The sequence below is a fragment of the Vulpes vulpes genome, unplaced genomic scaffold, assembly GCF_048418805.1.
Source record: "Vulpes vulpes isolate BD-2025 unplaced genomic scaffold, VulVul3 u000000652, whole genome shotgun sequence".
Taxonomy (NCBI): domain Eukaryota; kingdom Metazoa; phylum Chordata; class Mammalia; order Carnivora; family Canidae; genus Vulpes; species Vulpes vulpes.
The window spans coordinates 1,412,932-1,433,582 of record NW_027325771.1 but is presented as its reverse complement, the minus strand read 5'-3'; the positions used below and the strand labels follow the sequence as shown (position 1 = coordinate 1,433,582).

The 20,651-nt window shown below is 54.1% G+C and overlaps 1 protein-coding gene and 1 long non-coding RNA gene across 2 annotated transcripts; one reads left to right on the top strand and one right to left on the bottom strand.

Annotated features, from left to right (window-relative positions):
- Nucleotides 1-206: 206 nt before the first annotated feature.
- On the bottom strand, nt 207-3,024 carry FOXD1 (forkhead box D1). The gene is given in 2 exon segments (XM_072745349.1): nt 207-2,510; nt 2,512-3,024. Coding segments are annotated over 2 exon segments (1,302 nt in total). The 5' UTR covers nt 2,728-3,024; the 3' UTR covers nt 207-1,424.
- Nucleotides 3,025-4,960: 1,936 nt separating this feature from the next.
- LOC140597288 (uncharacterized) lies at nt 4,961-9,689 on the top strand. The gene is made up of 3 exons (XR_011999150.1): nt 4,961-5,737; nt 7,456-7,813; nt 9,586-9,689. It is a non-coding gene; the product is annotated as an uncharacterized lncRNA (long non-coding RNA).
- The last annotated feature ends 10,962 nt before the right edge of the window (nt 9,690-20,651 follow it).

Here is a 20,651-nt window from a genome sequence, read left to right as displayed (position 1 = left end):
TGTATAATTACTTCAGTAAACACTGATACACTTTCATTTTTATTCTTAAAGCGTGTACTATGCTAAAATTGAAGATTTCTCTTACATACTCTACGTTACTCATTTAGAGTTTCACTGTTTGCCTTTTAAAATAAAAACTTCTTTATGCAATTCCTAAACATCTTTTCTTTCAAGAAAATAGTAGCTTTAAATACTAGAGCTTTCAAATAAAGTTTATTTTACACAGGTAAATATTACTCAGGACTTCAAAGCTACTTGTATCTATTAAATTTGCAAAGACTAAAGATTGCCTATTTGCTCATGCTGCTTTCATTACAATGTAACTGTCAGGTTGCAGAATTTTTACAGATACAATATTGTGCTCAAAAGGAAGTGAAAGTTAAAGTGGGAAACTCAGAAATAAAATTAAAAGTTCTGCAAAAATATCTGAGGGTGACTGTGGCATCAATTTTAACAGCCCCAGTGCTCTTCAAAATGGAACAGAAGTCTGAAAATGTCTATTAAAGTAGCTTATTTTATTGTCACCATTAAGAAGTAATTTCTGATTTCTTGCAGTGACTTTGACCTGGAAAGCAGAAATGAAAAATGATGCCGTGATGCTCTTTAAAAATCCTCTCTGAAAATAAAATTTCCTATTCTATGTCGGGTTCCTACTTCATTCCCACAGAAATCTTTTTTTTTTTTTTTTTAACAGAAAAGAAAATAAACTAAGAAGGGGACGACTGGAGCCAATTTTTTTGGTGGATTTTCTTTGAAAATTAAGCATTTTATTTCTGAAAAAAGTGTAAAAATCTTACATTAGAATAGCACAATAATAATTGCCAGTAAAATTTACAATACCCCTTGTAAAGAATACGCAGCAAGTACAAAATAAAAATCCCGCGTGTCTATTATGATACAAAAACACAGGTTAAAATAAGAAACGATCGTTTTGACTTTTTTGTTGTTGTTGTTCCTTGTGTAAACACGTTAATCATTTTCCCCCCATATTTGTATGAAAAAAGTACACCAGACGAGAGTCCTCGAATATAAAAACTATTGCTTCGCTGGCGCTCTTCAGGACCTTTAGTATCTGTGTATCACTCTTTTGAACATTATCGGTATTTTTTAAACGCCTGGACCTGAGAATCTCTAGACCTCCAAAAGGCTTAGATTTAGGAAGTGATCAATAAAAAAGTTCCCACAAATGGAGGAAGGCCCTTGCGCTTACACAAGGGAGGGCCCGCGGCGGGCCCCGGGTGGGTTCCTCCAGGGCAGGGCCGGGCCCTTTGCATAAATAGAGGGGCCGCGCCGCAGCGCAGGGCGCACCCGGGCAGTCCCGGGCGGGGGCCGGGCGGGGGCCGCGCGGAGCCGGGCGCACCGGGCGCGCGCGCCGGGGGGCGGGTTCCTACCTGCGGGCTGCCGAGCGCCCTAACCGGGCGGCCTTAACAGTTAGAGACGCGGGCGGTCAAGCTGTCGCCGCCGGGCAGGGCCGCGGCCGGGTGCAGGGTCCCCAGGGCGGCGGACGAGGACACGGAGGAGGCTGCGGCGGCCGCGAGCGAGCGGGTGAGCGCGGCGGCAGGGCCCCCCGCAGCCTGGGCGCCGCCGGGCGCGGGCGGGGGCGCGGGCGCGGGCGCGGGTGCGGGTGCGGGCGCGGGTCCCGGCGCGGGCGAGGCCTGCACGGCTTGCGCGGCGGCCGGGCCCAGGCTGCGGCCGATGATGCTCTCGATGGAGAAGGGCGAGCGCGCCAGCGCCTTGGCGGCCGGGGCCCGCAGCGGGGCGGGCAGGGCGGCGCCCAGCGGGTGCGGCCGGTACCCGAAGGCGGGCGCGCGGGGCGGCGGCGGCGAGTGCGGGTGGAAGGCGGCGAAGAGCGCGGCGGGCGGCGCGTAGGGCGGCAGCTGCAGGCCGAAGCCGCAGCCGTAGGGCCCGTAGCCGCAGGGGGGCGGCGGCGGCGGCGCGGGCGGGAAGAGGGCGGCGGCGGCGGCGGCGGCGGCCCCGGCCCCGGCCCCGGCCCCGGCCCCGGCCCCGGGCCCCGCGCCCGCCGCGCCGCGCAGCAGCAGCGCCTCGTGGGGCGGGAGCAGCGGCTGCCGCTTGAAGCGCTTCCTCCGCCGCAGGAAGCTGCCGTTGTCGAACATGTCGGCCGACTCGGGGTCCAGCGTCCAGTAGTTGCCCTTGCCCGGGTTGCCCGGCTCGCGCGGCACCTTGACGAAGCAGTCGTTGAGCGACAGGTTGTGGCGGATGCTGTTCTGCCAGGCGGGGAACTTCTCCCGGTAGTAGGGGAAGCGGCCGCTGATGAACTCGCAGATCTCGCTCAGCGTCAGCCGCTTCTTGGGGCTCTGCAGGATGGCCATGGTGATGAGCGCGATGTACGAGTAGGGCGGCTTCACCAGCGGGCCCCGCGCCGCCGCGCCCCCCGCGCCCGCGCCCGCGCCCCCCGCGCCCCCCGCGCCCGCGCCCCCCGCGCCCGCGCCCGCCGCCCCCGCCGTCGTGGCCGGGCCCGGGGGCGCGGGGGCCGCGGGGGGCGCGGGGGCGCGCGGCCGGGGGCGCGTCGTCGTCGTCGTCGTCCTCGTCCTCCCGCTCGTCCTCCCCGCCGTAGGAGCGCCGCCGCCGCCGCCGCCCGGGCCCCGGGGGGGCCTCGGCGCCGCTGCCCTCGCCGTCCTCGTCGTCGTCGCCGCCGGCCCCGCCCTCCCCCACCACGTCGATGTCGGTGTCCTCCGCGGGGCCGGGCATCTCCGCGCTCAGGGTCATCGCTGCGGCGCGGCGGGGGCGGCGGGGGCGGCGGGGGGCGCGGGGGGCGCGGCGGGCGCGGGGGGCGCGGGGGGCGCGGGGGCGGGGCGCCGCATCGGGACGCGCGGCTCGGGGCTCCCGCCGCTCCCCGGCCCCGGCCCCGGGGGGCGCCACGCTCGGGCCTCGGCGCCGCGCCCCGCGAGTCCTCGCCGGCGGCCGCGGGAGCCGCTCGGGGCCGCCCCGCCTGGGCCCGGGCGCCGAGCGGGGCCGACCTTCCCCGGCGGGCGGCGGCGGCGGCGGCGGGCGGGAGCCGAGGCGGCGGCCGAGTCCGGGAGAGGGCGGACCTCTCCGCGGCTTATAGCGGGCGGCCTGTCACATGGTGCGCGCGTCAGCGCCGCGGAGGGCCGGGCAGGGGCGCGGGAAGCCGGCGCGGACGGAGCGCACGGAGGACCGGCCCGCGCGGGTCGCGGCGGGGGACCCGGGGCTGCGCGCCGCTCGGCGTCCGGGCGCGGCCCGCGCTGGCCCTCCCCTCCCCCTCCCCTCCCCCCCTCCCCTCCCCTCCCCTCTCCTCCCCTCCCCCTCCTCCCCTCCCTTCCCCGGGCAGCCGCACCGCTCGGCTTCCTGGCGTCCCGGAGCTGGCCCTCCCCTACCCCACCCTCCCCGGGGCTGCGCACCGCTGGGCTTCCCGGCCGGCCCGGAGCTGGCCCTTCTCTCCCCTCCCCTCCCCTCCCCTCTCGGGGCGGCCGCACCGCTCAGCATCCCGGCATCCGGCCTGGTCCCTGAACTGACCCTCCCCTCCCCTCCCCTCCTCTCCCCGCTCCAGGGCGGCCGCGCCACTCAGCGTCCAGCAGGATCCCTTAGCTGACCCTCCCCTCCCCTCCCCTCCCCTCCCAGGGGCATCTCGCCCCTTCCCAAGCTGGCCTTCCTCTCCTCTCCCCTCCCCTCCCGGGGGCGCCGCACCACTCAGCGTCCAGCCGGGTCCCTGAGCTACTACCCTCCCCTCCCCTCTCCTCTCCCTCCCTTCCCCGGGCAGCCACACCGCTCGGCTTCCTGGCGTCCCCGAGCTGGCCCTCCCCTACCCCACCCTCCCCGGGGCTGCGCACCGCCGGGCTTCCCGGCCGGCCCGGAGCTGGCCCTTCCCTCCCCTCCCCTCTCGGGGCGGCCGCACCGCTCAGCATCCCCGCATCCGGCCTGGTCCCTGAACTGACCCTCCCCTCCCCTCCCCTCCCCGGGCAAGCCGCACCACTTGGCATCCCGGCCCCATCTGAGCTGGCCCTCCCCTCCCCTCCCCTCCCCTCCTCGGGGCAGCCGCACCTCTCAGCATCCCGGCTGGTCCGCGACCTGACCCTCCCTCTACCCTCCCCGGGCAGCCGGTGCACCGCTCAGCATTCTGACCGGGTCTGAGCTGACCCTCCCCTTCCCTTCCCTCCCCTCCCTGGGGTGGCCCGCACCATTCAGCATCCCACCCCGTCCCCCCAGCTGACCCTCCCCTCCCCGGGACTCCGCTGCCAGCCGACCCCCCCCCCCAAGGCCCGCAGGAGCCACTTGGCCCCGGGGCTCCCGCCCTGAGCAGCGGTCCCCATGGAGGGGGCCCGAGCTCCGCGGGGCCGGCCGGCTCCCTCCGCCTGGGCCCGCGGCTCCCCGGCAAATCTGTTGAGAAGCGCCCCCACACACCCCGTTTAAGCACAATAATAATTGTTTACTGACCTTTTAACCTGTCCCCTTCGGTTCTTCTCCAAAGACGTTTGTTTTCCGCCATCTGTTAATAAAAATGTGGTTAGGGCTGGCGTTTTGGTCACTTATCTGCAACTGAATGCCCTAGAAACTTGACAGCTAAACTAAGCCACTCTAATGAGAGGATCTGACAAATTTCTTGGGAATAAAGCAAGTAATCGTTGAATGCAGAAAAGACGTAGAAAATGTCAGTGAAAACCCAAATACACACACATAGAAACAACTAGGAACAACTCAAAAAGTTCTTTCATGACGAGGCAAGGGACTCTGTGGTTCTTAGTAAGAGGGAGATTCTAATCAACAGCCCACAGTAACCTTATGTGTATAAGGTGTACACACACCTCGACTCAGGCTTGATAATAGGGTAATGAACACGTTCAAACCAGCTTTTCTAAAAGTGGTTTTAGAAAATCTAAGTATCTCCAATAGCTACTGGTGGGAAGCAACGAAATAATGCTGTAAAATAAGATTCAAGTTTGTTCAACCCAATTTTCCTTTTCAGGTGACAGCGTAGCAGAAACAACTCAAACAGGATGTCATTTTAAGCATTCCTATCTTTGTCATCAACCCACAGTAATTGCTGCGGCTGTGCAAAGGTCCTGATAGCCCGTGGAATTGACACTCAACGCGGCCACTCCTTTTGGATTTTTACATTTCCTAAAGCACTCCTGTTTCATAGTGGGGACCCACCTCAAATTTTTAGCTTTCTGACTAAAATGAACACTTGAAAAAACTAAGTATCAAAAGTCAGTGGCTTTCTGTAGCAACGACCAGCAGCTGCATTTGTGTACGTGTTACTTTTCCCACCCAGTTCTTTGCGTTCTCCAATGTCTTATTAATCCTCTTATCAATCACAGTCTCAAAAATAAACTGCCCCAACCTGAGAATTCTTTTAAAATCGAGGTTTTTGGGCCGAGGACAGCTACCCACCAGTTGCGCTGACAAATGACCGCTAACATCCATCACAGGTCTTTGAAAGCTGTGACGGTGCCTCCAAGTCCTAAATAAGTGATTTCTCAGTGACTCTCCTTTGAAAAATGGCACAACCATGGCATCATGGCAAGGGGCTCCGCATTCACCTGAGCCAACACTGTCAGCACTACTACTCCGTCGTTGGGTCGTTGGTCATTATGTGGCTCTGCTCTTGTAGCCCAAGTCCTTACAAGGACCTCACGCTGGCACTTCCAAGTCCGTTTTAGAAGCGCTCCGCGGAGAGCTAAATCAACAGCGCGGCGCCAGGCGGAGCACTAGGAGCAGCACCGGGAGGAAGAGGGCTGCAGGCCAGCAGCTCCTTCAGGTGCTCGTGCCCTCTCACTGCCCTGCCCTTGTCCGCTGAGGAGGGAGGAGGGAGGGTGGCGAGGAGAGAGGAGGGAGCAGGGCGAGGAGGGGGGAGGATTGAGGAGGGTGAAGAAGGGGGAGTAAGGAGGGTGAGGAGGGAGGAGGAAGGAGGGTGAGGAGGGAGGAGAGTGAGGAGGGAGCAGGGCGAGGAGGGAGGAGGGGGAGGAGGAAGGAGGGGGAGGAGGGAGGGGGGCAGGGAGGGAGGAGGGAAGAGGGCGAGGAGGGAGGAGGGGGAGGAGGGAGGGGCAAGGAGGGAGTAGGGCAGGGAGGGAGGAGGGAAGAGGGTGAGGATGGAGGAGGGGAGGAGGAAGGAGGGAGAAGAGGGAGGAGGGAGGGAGGAAGCAGGGAGAGGAGGAAGGAGGGGGAGGAGGGAGTGGGAGGAGGGAGGAGGGAGCAGGCCGAGGAAGGGGAGGAGGGAGAAGGGCGAGGAGGGAAGAGGGGGGAGGAGAGAAGAGGGAGGAGGAGGAAGAGGGAGCAGGGCGAGGAGGGAGGAGGGAAGAGGGAGGAGGGGAGGGAAGTGGGCGAGGAGGAGGAGGAGGAGGGAGGGAGAGAGGGAGGAGGGAGCAGGGCGAGGAGGGAGGAGGCCGGAGGCCGGCTGCCCCTTGCCGGGGCTCCCACCGGAGGGGCTCGGGGTGTGCTCCCCGCGAGCCTTGGATGGCCCGTCACCTGGCGGCGGGCGGGCGCGGGCACCTGCGAGGACGCGGTGGGTCTGGGCCGAGCGGAGCGTCCGCGGCGGCGTGGACCCCCGGGCCGCCCCCCAGGCCGGGGCGATGGCGCTGCGCTGGGCGGTGCGCGGCCGGCTCGCGTGGACGGACCATGCGGGGAGCCCCGGGCCTGGGCGGGGGAGGGAGGCTGCCCCCTGGCGGCGGCGCGGCGGCCTGCGGAGCGAGCGGGGCAGGGGCGTCCCCGGGGCCGGTGGCCCGCTCGGCTTCCCTCCTGGCGCGGCAGCCAGGGACGCAGGCGGAGGGCGCCGGGGGGAGGGGGCCGCCCAGGGGCCCGGGAGGGGCCGGCGGGCAGCCAGGGAGCTGAGCCTCACACCGGGGCTCCGCACGCTCCCTTGCGCCTGGCGGGGGCTGCGGGGGGGCCGCGGGCCCTGGCCGTGCCATGGGTGGGCGCTCCCCGCACCCGCACCCAGCACCCCATTCCCCGCACCCCGAACCCCGCTCCCCGCACCCCGCACCCTGCTCCTCACAACCCACACCCCGAACCCCGCTCCCCGCACCCAGCACCCCGAACCCCGCTCCCTGCTCCGCGCCCCCTGCTCCCCGCACCCAGCACCCCGCACCCCCACCCCGTTCCCTGCACCCTGCTCCCTGCACCCCGCACCCTGCACCCAGCACTCTGTTCCTCCACAACGCACCCCGTCCCCCGCTCCCCGCACCCCGCAACCAACACCCCGCTCCCCGCACCCCGCTCCCCCTACCCCGCACCCTGCTCCCCGAAACCTCTCCCCGCCCCGCACTCCCCACACCCCACTCCCCCCATCCCTCACCCCGCTCCCCGCAACCCGCACCCCCACCCTGCTCCCCACACCCCAAACCGGTTGCCTGGGGGCCTGGCCTGGCCGCAGCAGGCCCTGGCCCTGCGTTTTGTCTGCTTGCTGGTCGGCGAGAGCTAACGCACACATCGCACACAACTGACTTTATTTTCACTTTTTAATTTCTTTCCTGCGAATAGACCCAGAGCCTTACACGGAGGCAAGTGACGCACAGTAGGAACGGGCACACCCGGGGCGTCACCGTGGCACCGCAGGGGAGCAAGAACTGAAGAGCACAGTTCAGAGACATGGAGAATATTCACGTTGCTGCAATCACATTATCCATTTCCAGAACGTTCCCATCATCCCAGACTGAAACTGGACCCACTAAACTGTAACCCCAGGGTCCTGCCCCCGCCGCCTGCCGGGCAAGCACTAGTCCACCTAGTCCCTATGAATCTGACCCCTCTGGCCACCTCACAAAAGTAGAGCAGCACCACCTTTGTCCTCTTGACAGGTGGTCTCTACTGGGGTCTTCAAGGTCATCCCTTGTAGCAGGTATCAGAACTTCATTCCTTTTTAAGGCTGAATAACACTCTTTCCTATATAGATGCCACATTTTGTGCGTCCATTTGTCCACCAAGGGACGTTGGGGTGGTTCTCTCCTTTTCTGTTCCTTGGTGAACCTCCACGCACCCAGCTCTCTGTGAGACTCCGCATGCGCCCAGTAAGGGTGTGCTTGTCACTGTCCTGCGCCTTTCTCACCCCAGAAATCCTCAAGGGAGCCCCATGGTCCTAAGAGAGTACACACATTAGTGAAGTCACAGCAATAGTACCCCCCCACCCCCGCTTCTGGATTTGTAACCTCAACTTGCTCACAATCCTGAGACTTGGAGACTCACACTCTGCACTTCGTCTTCGATTTTAAGCAGGAGGAGTTAAGACTCCACCTGAATATTTGTGAACCTTGTGAATATTTTCCCCCAGACACTTGCACGTGCACGCACACACACACACACACACACACACACACACTTTTAAATTCCTTTTCTGCCTTCTCACCTGTCCTAAATCCCCAGAGGCCCGAGATGACCTTCACATGCTTCTCTGGCCATCCAGGTCCCTCCGCTTCCGCATTCTCTAGGGGTCTAATGGTTGTGCCATGAGGGTTGGTTCGCACACACCACCAAGCTAATGTCGAGGTCACAGTAGCCAGTGCAGTGGGTACCTCCAAGTGATGGCTGAGCAATCAGGCTTGCACAGGCTTAACACACGTGTTAAGAGGTCGTGATGGCGAGCAGAGCCTTCTGTCATCACGTCCCAGTTCCAGCTGCCTCTCCCAACACAGGACTCCACGGGCCAGGCTCTTTCCACCCCCTAAATGTGCTTCTCCAGGGCCAGTTAGGTAGTCTGAAAATAAGCTCAAGACAAGGGATTCCTGGCTGAGGATAGTGGTACCCCTCCCAAGAGTAGGTACTATTTTAATCTGGGAATTCTTTTTATTTTTTTAAGATTTTATTTATTTATTCATGAAAGACATAGAGAGAGAGAGGCAGAGACACAGGCAGAGGGAGAAGCAGGCTCCCTGCTGGGACTCCATCCCGGGTCTCTAGGATCAAGCCCTGGGCTGAAGGCGGCGCTAAACCGCTGGGCCACCCGGGCTGCCCATTAATCTGGGAATTCTGTTATAAAATGTCATAATCGAGTTTCAAATGATGGGTCTCCAGCAGTGTAGTCGGGAGTTGAGAAGAAGATATTTTAGTGGCCTTCTGGGTCTTACTAAGCAGTCTATGCTTGCGCAATAGCTCCTTAAACAAGCATTTCATGGCCTCTGAGCAGGATTCAGAAATCCTCAAGAATTCAGAATGTCAGAAAGGTCTAAATCTGTGTTTTATAACAGCGAAATTATTTACACTGACTCAGGAATTTTCATTACCACAGTTAACCTGGACTCGCCCTCCTGCCCCAAAGCACACCAAACAGAGACTTCTTTAGTTAGCTCTGATCTCAGTGGTCTGCAGTGGTGCATGTTTAAATCTTGTACCCCCAAGTCGAAAGTTCAAGAGATGTATTTATCAGGAATTAAACTGCAAAATACACACATCTCCCTTCCAGAGAGGAGTCCCCCATTTCGGGGCAGGACCACCTTCCATATAAGACTCTCAAGAGCACATGCTTGTAGTTCTGTAATCTTCTAGCATTTACTTACACTGTTTAATAAGTTAACTTCTTGGAAATAGATTTATTATTTTTAATTCTAATATGAGAATTGAAAACAATAACATTACTATATCTAGAAAGTGTACATTTATTTCTTATTTTATTCACAGTTCACCCAGGGGAAATGTGAAGAGGAACCTCTCTGCTTGGGATGAACAAGGCCTCTCTAAAGTGATTTGAGAGGTACAGCTATCCAGACACATTGAAAATAAAAAGGATCCCGTATAAGACCATGAGAAAGCCTCATAATTAATTGCATTTTTTGTGTGTTTAAAATTGGCATACAGTGAAAAAAAAAAGGGGGGGGAGTATAGAGTGACTGAGCTTATCTATTACACACACAAATACACACACGTGTGCACACTTACACCCTGTTGCCTGGTGTCCAGGCTTAAACCAAGGCTGAACTGTCACCCCTCTGCTCTACCTATGCAAACACCAAAACATCTCGATCTCCACCCTCAGAGCCAGCCCTCCATCTGACACCACGACCTGGCACCAATCCGGTGGGGACATCCGGGAGGGTAGCTGAGGTGGAACACAAACATGGGCCCCTGTGCGGAAGGCACCTCAACATTTTTCATTAGAGGGATGTGTGAACAAATTGCCTTTGCTAGAAAGCTTTGGTTGGCTAGCCTTCCAGTGCAGAAAAAAAACTGAGGAAGGGCCTGAACCCCAAATTTACAGAAGAATAAATAAAAATAATGAATGCTCACCGGTAACAAAAGACACGCAAGTTAGAAAAAGGTGAAATGCCATTTTCCTCTATCAAATTAGCAAAGAACATGATCACGATGGGTGTAACAGAAGGAACTGCATCATACACTTCCTGTGTAAAGTGATAGAAACCTTCTGGCAAACAATTTGGTAACTGGATCTTAAGTGTCCGTTCTCTTTGAATCATTTACTCTAGGATTGCATCCTAAGAAAATAACCAGAAATGTGAACAGAGATGTATATACCAAAAAATGTTTGTTGCAGTGATATTTTAAAAGGGGAAAAGTTGGAAACATTCTAACTGCCCAAGAGTTAAATGTATTACTATATATCCTCCAAACGAAATCATTTGCAATCGTGAATAGTTAAGTCTGTGACTGGAAGTCCTAGCAATCAGGCGAGGGAAAGAAATAAAAGGCACCCAAATTGATAAGGAAGAAGAAAACTTTCACTCTTTGCAGATGACATGATAGCATATACAGAAAACCCTGGACTACCAAAAAGCTACTAGAACTAATAAATGAATCCAGTAAAGTCACAGGATACAAAATTAATATACAGAAATCCATTGCATTTGTATACCTAATAATGAAGCAGCACAAAGAGAAAGTAAGGAAACAATCCCTTTTACCAAAAATAATAAAATACTGGGAATAAACTTAACCCAGTAAGTGAAAGACCTAAACTCCAAAACCTATAAAACATTGATCGTAGATAACACAGTGATTGAGGATGACACAAATAGAAAGATATCCCATGCTTATGGATTAGAAGAACTGATATTGTTAAAATGTCTGTACCACCCAAAGCCCCTACAGGTTTAATGCAACCTCTATCAAAATACCAACATCGTTTTTCACAGAAACAGAACAAATAACACTAAAATTTGGAGGGAACCACAGAAGAACCCAAATAGCCAAAGCAATCTTGAAAAAGAAGGACAAAACTAGAAGTATCACAATCCCAGGTTTCAAGATATACTACAAAGCTGTGGTAACCAAAACAGCATGATACTGGCACAAAAGTAGACACATAGATCAACAGGACAGAAGAGAGAACCCAGAACTCAACCCAAGACTTATATGGTTAATCAATCTAAGACAAAAGAGCCCAGAATATACAACAGAGAAGACATTCTCTTCCGCACATGGTGCTGGGAAATCTGAACAGCTACGTGCAAAAGAATGAAACTAGACCACTTTCTGACACCATACACAGAGTAAATTCTAAATGGATTAGAGACCATCAAATGTGAGACCTGACGCCATAAGACTCCTGGAAGGAAACATGGGCAGTACTTTCTTTGACATCAGCCATAGAAACATTTTTCTAGATGTTTCCACAGGGAAAGGAAACAAAAGCAAGATTAAAATATTGGGACTACACAAAAATAAGAAGCTTTTGCACAGTGGAGGAAACCAACAATAAAACAATAAAACAAGGACAACAATCCAATTTGAAAATAGGCGGAGGACCTGAATAGACATTTTCCCAGAGAAGACATCCAGAAGGCCCACAGACACCTGGAAAGATGTGGAACATCACTCATCATTGGGGAAATGCAAATCAAAACCAGAATGAGCTATCACCTCACACCCTGTCAGAATGGCTAGATTCAAAAAGACAAGAAACAACAAGGATTGGTGAGAATGCGGAGGAAAAAGAACCCTTGTGCACTATTGGTGGGAGTGCAAATTATTGCAGCTGCTGTGGAAAGCAGGATGGAGGGTCCTCATAACATTAAAAATAGAAACACTATATTATCCAGCAATTCCACTACCAGGTTCTCAAAGACAATGAAAACACTCCGTGAAAAAGGTAAGTGCACCCCTCTGTCTATTGCAGCATTATCTACAGCAGCCACGCCACAGAGGCAATGCAACCATCTCTCCGCGGATGAGTGGATGAGGAGGGTGTGGTGTGTATGTCCAACCAGAAGAAAGAATGAGATCTTGCCATTTGCAACCAACGTGGATGGATCCAGACCACATAATGTTCAGTGAAAGAAGTCGGTCAGAGAAAGATAAATACCGTATGAATCCCCTTAGGTGTAGAACTCAAGGAACAGAACAAACGAACGAAGAAGAAAAGAAAAAACAAACAAACAAAAAAACAGATTCAAAACTATGGAGAATAAACTGGTGGTTGCCAGAGGGGGTAGTGGGTGGGATAATGGAAATCAATGATAAAGGGAATAAGAGTACACTTCACTTTTTTTTTTTAATCCAAAATGTGTTTATGGTGGCAGCGGGGGCAGGGTGGGGGTGGGCACTAGGCTGGCTCAGTCAGTAGAACATGTGATTTTAGGATTGTGAGTTTGAGCTCCACCTTCAGTGTCGACTTGAAAATAGAATCTTAAAAAAAAACTATGTGCTCATTGGGATGGTTTCCCGCTCCTCTTGATTCTGGGTGCGTGCAGCGCTGCATCGGTGTGAAGGAGCGTCCTCTTCCTCCTGCAGGTGGCAAACAGACCGTGGAGCAGTCAACACACAAGCTACCGCTGTGCATGGCTAACAACAGCCGTGATCTTGCGGCATCCTGGGCATTTCACATCCGTGAGGTTGGGATTGGGGCCGTGCACCAGGGGCTTCTCCTTGTGCTTCCTCTCCTCCTCTTCTGGGGCTGAGTGGAGGAGGTCCTGGAGAGGGGCACGTGGTTTGTGGGGAGGATGTCATTGCACAAAGGCCAAGCACATTTATCTTGATGAGCACTGAGCAATGTAAAAAGTGGTCGAAACATTGTATTGTGCACCTGAAACGAATATAACACTGTATATTAATTACACTTCAGTAAAAACATGAGGTCTGTGAGCAATTTTAATAACTTGAAAAAAAACTTAAATGGTAAATGAAAAATCCAGATAGAAAAATTTTAATATAATTATACATGTAATATTATATTTATTTACATATATTTATCTTATATATTTAATATAATACATGTAAATAGTATGACTGGAAGGAAACAATAAAAAAGTTCAATTGGTTATTTCTGGAAGGTGGGATTATGGTGGTTTTTATTTTGTTATTTCTTTTTTTTATTTTGTTATTTCTGTTGTACTTTTCTGTTTTCCTAACTATTCATGATGCACAATTTCCAAATTGCTAAGTTGTGACACCCGAGAAGCACAATTAGTGTAAAAGAAAGACTGCAAGCTGAACAGTTTATATCATCTGAAGCATAATTATTGGAACAGACACTAAGAATTTTAAATAAGCATGATAAATATATTAAGGTGAAAAGGGAACTTATTAATAAAATCAAGCAAGAAAAAGAAATAATTTTCAAAAAAATCCCAGTGGAAACATTAAGCATGGAAAATACAATAGATAAAGTAAAGAACAAACAGATGGAACACACAGCAGAATGGATACAGCTGACGAACGCACTGGGTTTGAAGATCCATTGGAGGGAGTCTCCCAAAAGCAGCTGGAAAGGGCAAAATCCTAGTTCAAGGAATTTTATTTATTGAGCAAGAGAGAGATAGATCATAAAAATATGCAAAATGAAGGGCTCAGTCGGTTAAGAGCCCAACTCTTGATTTCGGCTCAGGTCATGATCTCGAGGTCCTGGGATGGAGCCCTGCATGGGGCTCCTCACTCAGTGGGGAGTCTGCTTCTCTCTGTCTCTCTCTCTTGCTGTCTGTCTCTCAAATAAATAAACACATCTTTTAAAAATGAATATGTTAGTTAATTACTTCCTTCTATCACATGCTAGAAGGTAACAGACACTGCGGGGGAAAATAAAAAGAGGGTTAGAGGGCCGGGGGCAGTGGGTATAGTGTGGAAAGGGTCAGGTAGGTTACGATTTTAAACAGGGAATGAAGACCGGAAAAATGATAAAGTTGGGTATTTAGGGGAAGAGAATTCCGAGAAGGAGGAACAATTAGGGCAAAGGCCCTGAGGCAGGAACATGCTTGGTCATAGTCAAGGAGTGGAAAGCAGGCCAGCGCAGTCTAGCGGAGAGAGCAAGAGGGAGGATGGGACAAAATCCTAGAATAGGAGATGAGGCCAAAGGGCTGTGGGATGGGAGGGGGTGACCGTGCAGGTGGGACCTGTGTTTGAAGAGCTACTGCAAGGTGTTGCACAGAGAGGTGACCTGCGGGAGCTCAAATCCTTAAATCCCGTAGAGAATTCCTGGCTGCTCTATTAAGAACACCCTGTGTCAGGGCGCCGGGGGCTCAGTCCGCTGAGTGTCTGCCTTTGGCTCAAGTCGTGACCCCAGGCTCCTGAGATCAAGCCCCGCGTGGGGCCCCTGCTCGGCAAGGAGGCTGCCTCGGTCTCCCTCTGCCTGCCCAGCCCCTGCTTGTGCTTGCTCTTTCTCAAGTAAATAAAATCTAAAAAAAAAAGAAAAAAAGAAAGAAAGAAAAGAAAAAGAAAAGAAAGAACACGCTGTGCCAAGCAAGGGAAGCACCAGGAAGGCAGCTTAGGAAGCCGTTACAGCCCAGCGGGCCTGACCCGGGGCACACGCGCGGGCAGCGGCGGCGGCGGCGGCGGGAAGTGATGGATTCCGGGCCCGCCAGGAAGATGGTGCCTCGTGGTTCCTGGAGTCGGCCTCAGCCTGTATTCGGTGTCAAGGAGAGTCAAGCTGGTCTGTCTGCGGCATTTTTTATGTTGCTCCAACTTCGCTTTTTTTTTTTTTTTTCTTTTTTGCCCTCTGTCATCACCTCAGTGTTGGCGTCCCCAAGACTGTGTCTTCGGCGCGGCCTCGGTCTGTAGGCCGTGCCCCGTGAGGCCACCCCCCTCACGCCATCAGCTGTTGCCCAAGGCCTTGAAAATTCCTCTGTCTCTCCCCGTTTGTCCACGCGCCGCAGGGTCATGCTCCTCGCGGCCTGCTGGGCGGGTCTCCTGGACCCTGAGCTGAGAACTCGATGTTTCTCCCTGACTCTGGCAGGCCCTGTTCCTTCTGTAGTCCTCGTCACTCCTTGTGGCTCATCTTGCCATGTTGGCAGCAAGAACTGGTCAAGACGTGAGGTTCCACTGCCTCCTTCCTCATGTCACAACGTCCATTTGCCACCAAGTCCCTCCGGTTCCCAGTGCTGCAAGGCGTGGCTCAAATGCCACATTCTCCGTGGAATCTTAACCCATTCTCAATATTTCAAAGTGGTTTCTCCTCGGAGTTTTATAGCTTTAGGCTTTACATTAATTTAGGTCAGGGATCCATTCTGAGTAAAAGGTTGTACGTGGCATGTGATTAGAGGCTATTTTTTATTTTATTTTTTATTCTTCTTTACATGTGTACAACCAACTGTCCCAGCACACCCACTGAATTTCCTAAGTATCTTCTGGTGAGAAGGTAAAATGGTACAACTACTTTGAAAGACATTTTGGCAGAATCTTAAAAAGTTAAATCTAGGCCTACCCCACGACCCAGGCATTCCACGTCTAGCTGTGTGCCCAAGAGAAATGAAAGTATACAGCTACGGAAGGACTTGGTATATGAATGTTCCTGAAACAACCAGGAGCATCTCCACAGCACTCACTAGTCCCCCAGCGTCAAGGAAGGGGACCCGTGTCCCCTTGTTAGGGCCACAGGCCGGGAAGCTACACTGCAGAGACGACGGGAGCCAGACATCCACCAGCCATCGCAGGATGGGTTCTCTCTCCAGTCGTGGGGCAGAGGCCCGAGCCAGGACTGTCTCCCGGCGTATGGGTGGCCGTCTTCCCCCATGTCTCTTCACATCGCTGTCATCCCTCCTGGTGGGCTTCTGGGCCCAGACCTGTGGCTTTTCACAACACGAGGCATCCGGGATCAGGACCGACCCTGATGGCTTTACCTTGACGACCTCTGTGTAGACTCTGTCGAAATACGTTCCTCTCCCGAGGTGCCAAGGATTAGGACCCCAACACATGAATTTGGAGGGAGACACAATTTAATTCTTAAGAGAGGAACACAGACGACCCCCCCCCACACCCCCTCTCAATGGGCAGGGTGGCAAAGCCACCACATAAAAAGTGTGTGTGGGGGGGAGATATTATTACCACCGTCTCTGGAAAATATAATCTACTTCATCATGATATGAAATGTTTAATGGGGAGACTCTATGACAGCTTGGGTTCTTCATTTCAGCGAAGTCAGATCACAACATAAGAAGACATGTAATTTAGGGGGAAAACTGTTTTCATGTGTGTCATATTTTTATGATGGTCGGAGAGCTCAAATACTAAGTAAGCGTTTGGTTCCAAACAAGACACCTGGAAACCCTATGGCTGATCTTCCAAGGCAATGAGAGGATCTGCTTCAAAAGCTAGTGCTTTCCCAACAGAATTTCCAGCAAATTATTATTCCTGGCCCGAGGATGTGCTTTGCTTTAAGCTCCTTTTGCTGACTTGCTTATTTGTAGTAGACACTCACTATTGGCGCTTGTAGTTCACCCTTGACCAATCTTGTCTTCACTCCGAGGAATTCATGCCTATTAATTTTATTTTGCAGTCAAGGCAAATGTAAACGTGTATTTTTATCAAGTTTTAGGAAAAACATATCACTAAGTACCTGCTATGACAATACATCTCGTTATGCCTCATTTGTTGCCATTATTATTATTACTACTTGAGATTTGAGGTGACTTATGGCACAAAAAAATAAGTGCGGCACCTGGCATTGGTAACGCTCCTTTTTTTTTTTTTTAAGATTTTTTTTTCATTTTGAGCAATCTCTACAGCCAATGTGGGGCTCAAACTCACAACCCCAAGATCAAGAGCTGCGTGCTCTATGGCCTGAGCCAGCCAGGCCCCCGGCGAGGGCCACATGCTCGCTGGCCTGATGCACGCTAGTAGCTGTGCTCCAACAACAAACCCCGGGATGAAGATTGCACAAAAGCCAGTCTCTGAAACCTAAATGTTCCTTTTAAAAGGGGGTGGAGGCCTGGTTACCTCCAAGCCCGTGGGCCAACTCCAAGGCGTCTGTCCGCTACCGTCCACTCCTGCCACGCTGCCTTAGCAGCCAACCTCTCCGCCTGCCCACGTGGCCAGCACCCAGCACGGGCCCACCAGGCCTCCTGGTCACCAGCAGGGTCTGCTCACCACAGCTCCACGTGACCAAATTCAAGCTCCCTGAGCCCGGCCTGATGGAGCCGTCACCCCTGCTCAGCTCTCCAGGCACCTCGCCACTCCCCACCCCATGACTTGCCCATTAATAATGCTCGGGGGGCGCCTGGGGGGCTCGGTCCATCAGCCTCCGGCTCTTGACCTTGGCTCGGGTCGTGGTCTCAGGGTCGTGACACGGAGCCCCCGTCCCGGTCCGGGCTCAGCGGGGAGTCTGCTTGGGCTTCTCTCCCTCTCCCTCTCCCTCCCCGTTCTCTCTCTCTCTCAAATAAATAAAATATATTTTTTAAAAAAAAACCTGAAAAAAACCCCCAGTACTCCACATGTTGCCTCCGTCCACATCAGGCCCTGCCCAGGCTGAAACCCTCACCCCACTGTACCTGCAAACCAACCGTTTCCCCACAATCCAGCAGCCGTGTCTGCTCCCAGGAAGCCCCCGCTGACTGCCTCAGCCCTGCCAGGACTCTGCCCGGGCTTGGGGGCAGGTGCTGTCTCCCTGTCTCCCTGCGGGCTGTGGACCTCAGGCCTGTGGGGCCACCTGCTGCGACGACAAGCCCCGAGGCAAAGCATCCAAGGGAAGGACCCCTGTTTCTCCCACACAGCCGCGTGCTGCTCGTGGCCCCCGACTGCATGCCCTCGCCTGGCACCCCGGGCCGCCTTCTGCCCACTGCCCGGCCTGGCCATTTCCATCGAGCCCGCAGCTGCAGCCCAAGCCCCACACCCCAGTCGTGGCTTCTTTTACCCAAATCCATTAGCTGGCAAGGAGCGCACACCTGCCTCCGGGGGGCCCAGGGACCAAGGGGGGCTGTGACGGCGCCTGCCCCGGCCCTGGGCCCCAGCCTTCCTGCCCACGCTCCGGGCCACCAGCCCCAGCCTCTGCCCCCGCAGCTCTGGCCACCGCCTCTAGAGCCCCAGGTGCCACGGGGCCACTGCGGGCCCACAACAAGCACCGGCTGAGAGCGTGGGGAGGGGACCGCCAGCGCCAAGCTGCTGCACTAGCTACACTTACCAGCAAGGGACACGGAGAAGCAGCCCCAGGACACCGAGAAGCCGGCTGCCCCGGCTGCCTCCCACTGTGAATCAGAATCTTTGAAAATGGGACAAAAGTATCAGCATTTTTTTTCTTTTTTTTGACTCTCCAAGTGCTCCCAATGTGCCAGCCAATGTGAGACCCAGTGACGTGGACCTGCGGTTCTCAGAGCTGGCTGCCAGTCAGAGTCACGCAGGCTCCTGCCAGGACCCCACCCCGAACCAGCAAAACCAGAGTTTCCAGGTGTGAAGCCTGGGTGGCTGCCTTCGTTCCCTTACTTTCTTCCTGCCTTCCCTGCCCACCAGCTTTCCGGATTTTTCCAAAGTTCAACCAGTCTGGGGGATTACTAACCTGGACTTCAATGGACCCCTATTAAAACTGCCATTTTTGTTGCAGTTGATAAACCCTTTGGTTATTTTCTGGGGGGGGGGGGGGGTTAAAGATCCGTCTGAGAGAGAGAGAGTGCGTGCGTGAGTCAGGGGAGGGAGAGAACCGCAAGCAGACCACGCTGAGCACACAGCCCTACTCCGGGATCAGGATCGATGCCAAGGCCCACAAGACCACAATCTGAGCCGAAACCAAGGGTCAGATGCTTAACCTACTGAGCACTCAGGCATCCCTAAATCCCTTGTTGTGAACAAAGGAAATTGAGATAATGATTTTTATTTTTTTGAAACTAGAAAAGACTGATCCCGGGGCGGGTAGATGCAGGGGAACAAATTCATCTTCTGGCGGTGGGGGGACCCATTAGCAACAGGACTGTGCCTTCTCCAAAAATCACCTTGGGTGGCACTTCCCAGAGCCCACCTGCACCTGCAGCTCCAGCATCACTTGGGAGTGTGTTAAAGATGCACGTCCTCGGGGCCTAAATTCTGAGGGTGGGCTCTTGGGTCTGGGTCTTGCCAAGCCCGGCGGGTGATTTTTTTTTTTTAAGATTTTTATTTATTTATTCCTGAGAGACACAGAGAGAGAGGCAGAGACCCAGGCAGAGGGGGGAGCAGGCTCCCTGCAGGGAGCCTGATAAGGGACTCTATCTGATCCTGGGTCCCCGGGGACACGCCCTGAGCCAAAGGCAGATGCTCAACTGCTGAGCCCCCCAGGCGTCCCAGCCGGTGGGTGATTTTGAGGCACGTTAAGGTTTGAGGGCCACTAACCAGGAAGTGGCACTTCCGGTGGGGAAATTAAGATCTTGAGCTTCCATTTCCAATGTGGATCATCTTTCTTTTGTTTTCCTGACACACCACACCGCCTCTCAAAAAGACAAGAGTAATGACAATGGCAGCGCTGCCCGGAAGGCCCGGACTCACCACGCGTGTCTCCACGTGGGACAGCACCGTCACGCCTCCACTCTGCCCCTGCTGCTTACGGGCCTTCGTCCCTGACCTCCGTGCTCAGCCTCAACATGTAGTTTGTGACCTTAGTGTCGTGGCCCCACAGGTAAGCCCCCAACTCTGCCGCCCACCTGCATTTAGGAGCTGCCGCTGCAGTTTGATCAAAGTGACTCAGGAGGCTGTTGGGCTCCTGTTTGCCTGCCGCTTCCGCTCCCCATTCCCTCACCAGATGGGGTCACATAATCCCTAAGTTTTATGCAAACTGCAGCACAGGGGCCTGGGCCAGGGCCGTGAAGGGAAGCCCTGCTGGGCTGGACCCACCAATATTTTACGAGAAGTCACAGGCTTCCTCTCAGCCTGAAGAACAACAAAGTAGGAAGCAGCTCATTTTCTTTTTTCCCCCACAACCCTTTGTCAAGGGTTAGCAAGACCCTTCAGCATGAGGCCTGCCCCGGGTGGAGCCAGGGCGCGTGGGGATGTGAGGGGCCGCCAACAGTAAGCAGCCCCGCGATGGTTCTCGATGCCGGAGGGCTCCACTGCTACTGAGCGCGCACTAATTCTGGGATTTCACAGACGTAATTTTACTTAATCCCAACAACATTGTAAAGGTAAGTAGTCTTTTATTTATTCCTGAGAGACACAGAGAGAGGGGCAGAGACACAGGCAGAGGGAGAAGCAGGGTCACTGCGGGGAGCCTGACGCAGGACTCGATCCCAGGACCCTGGGGTCATGCCTTGGGCTGAAGGCAGATGCTCGACCACCGAGCCCGCCAGGCGTCCCAGGAAAGAGTGATTTCTGATGCCATCACAATCACCTTTACCTTCATAAATTCTTTTGTGCTCATGCCATTGAATGTTACAGAGCATCCCAAGAATCCACTCATTAGCCAGCACACGTTTATACTTTTAAAAATTGTATTTATTTTCAGCGTTGATATCAGGATGTGCAATGCGGTGGTAGAGACAAGCCGGGCCTGACATGTCCGTGTGGCGCACGGAGTGAAGGTGCCCGTCCGGGCAGGTGGAGGAAAAGTGAGAGCTCTGATCTTAGTTTGC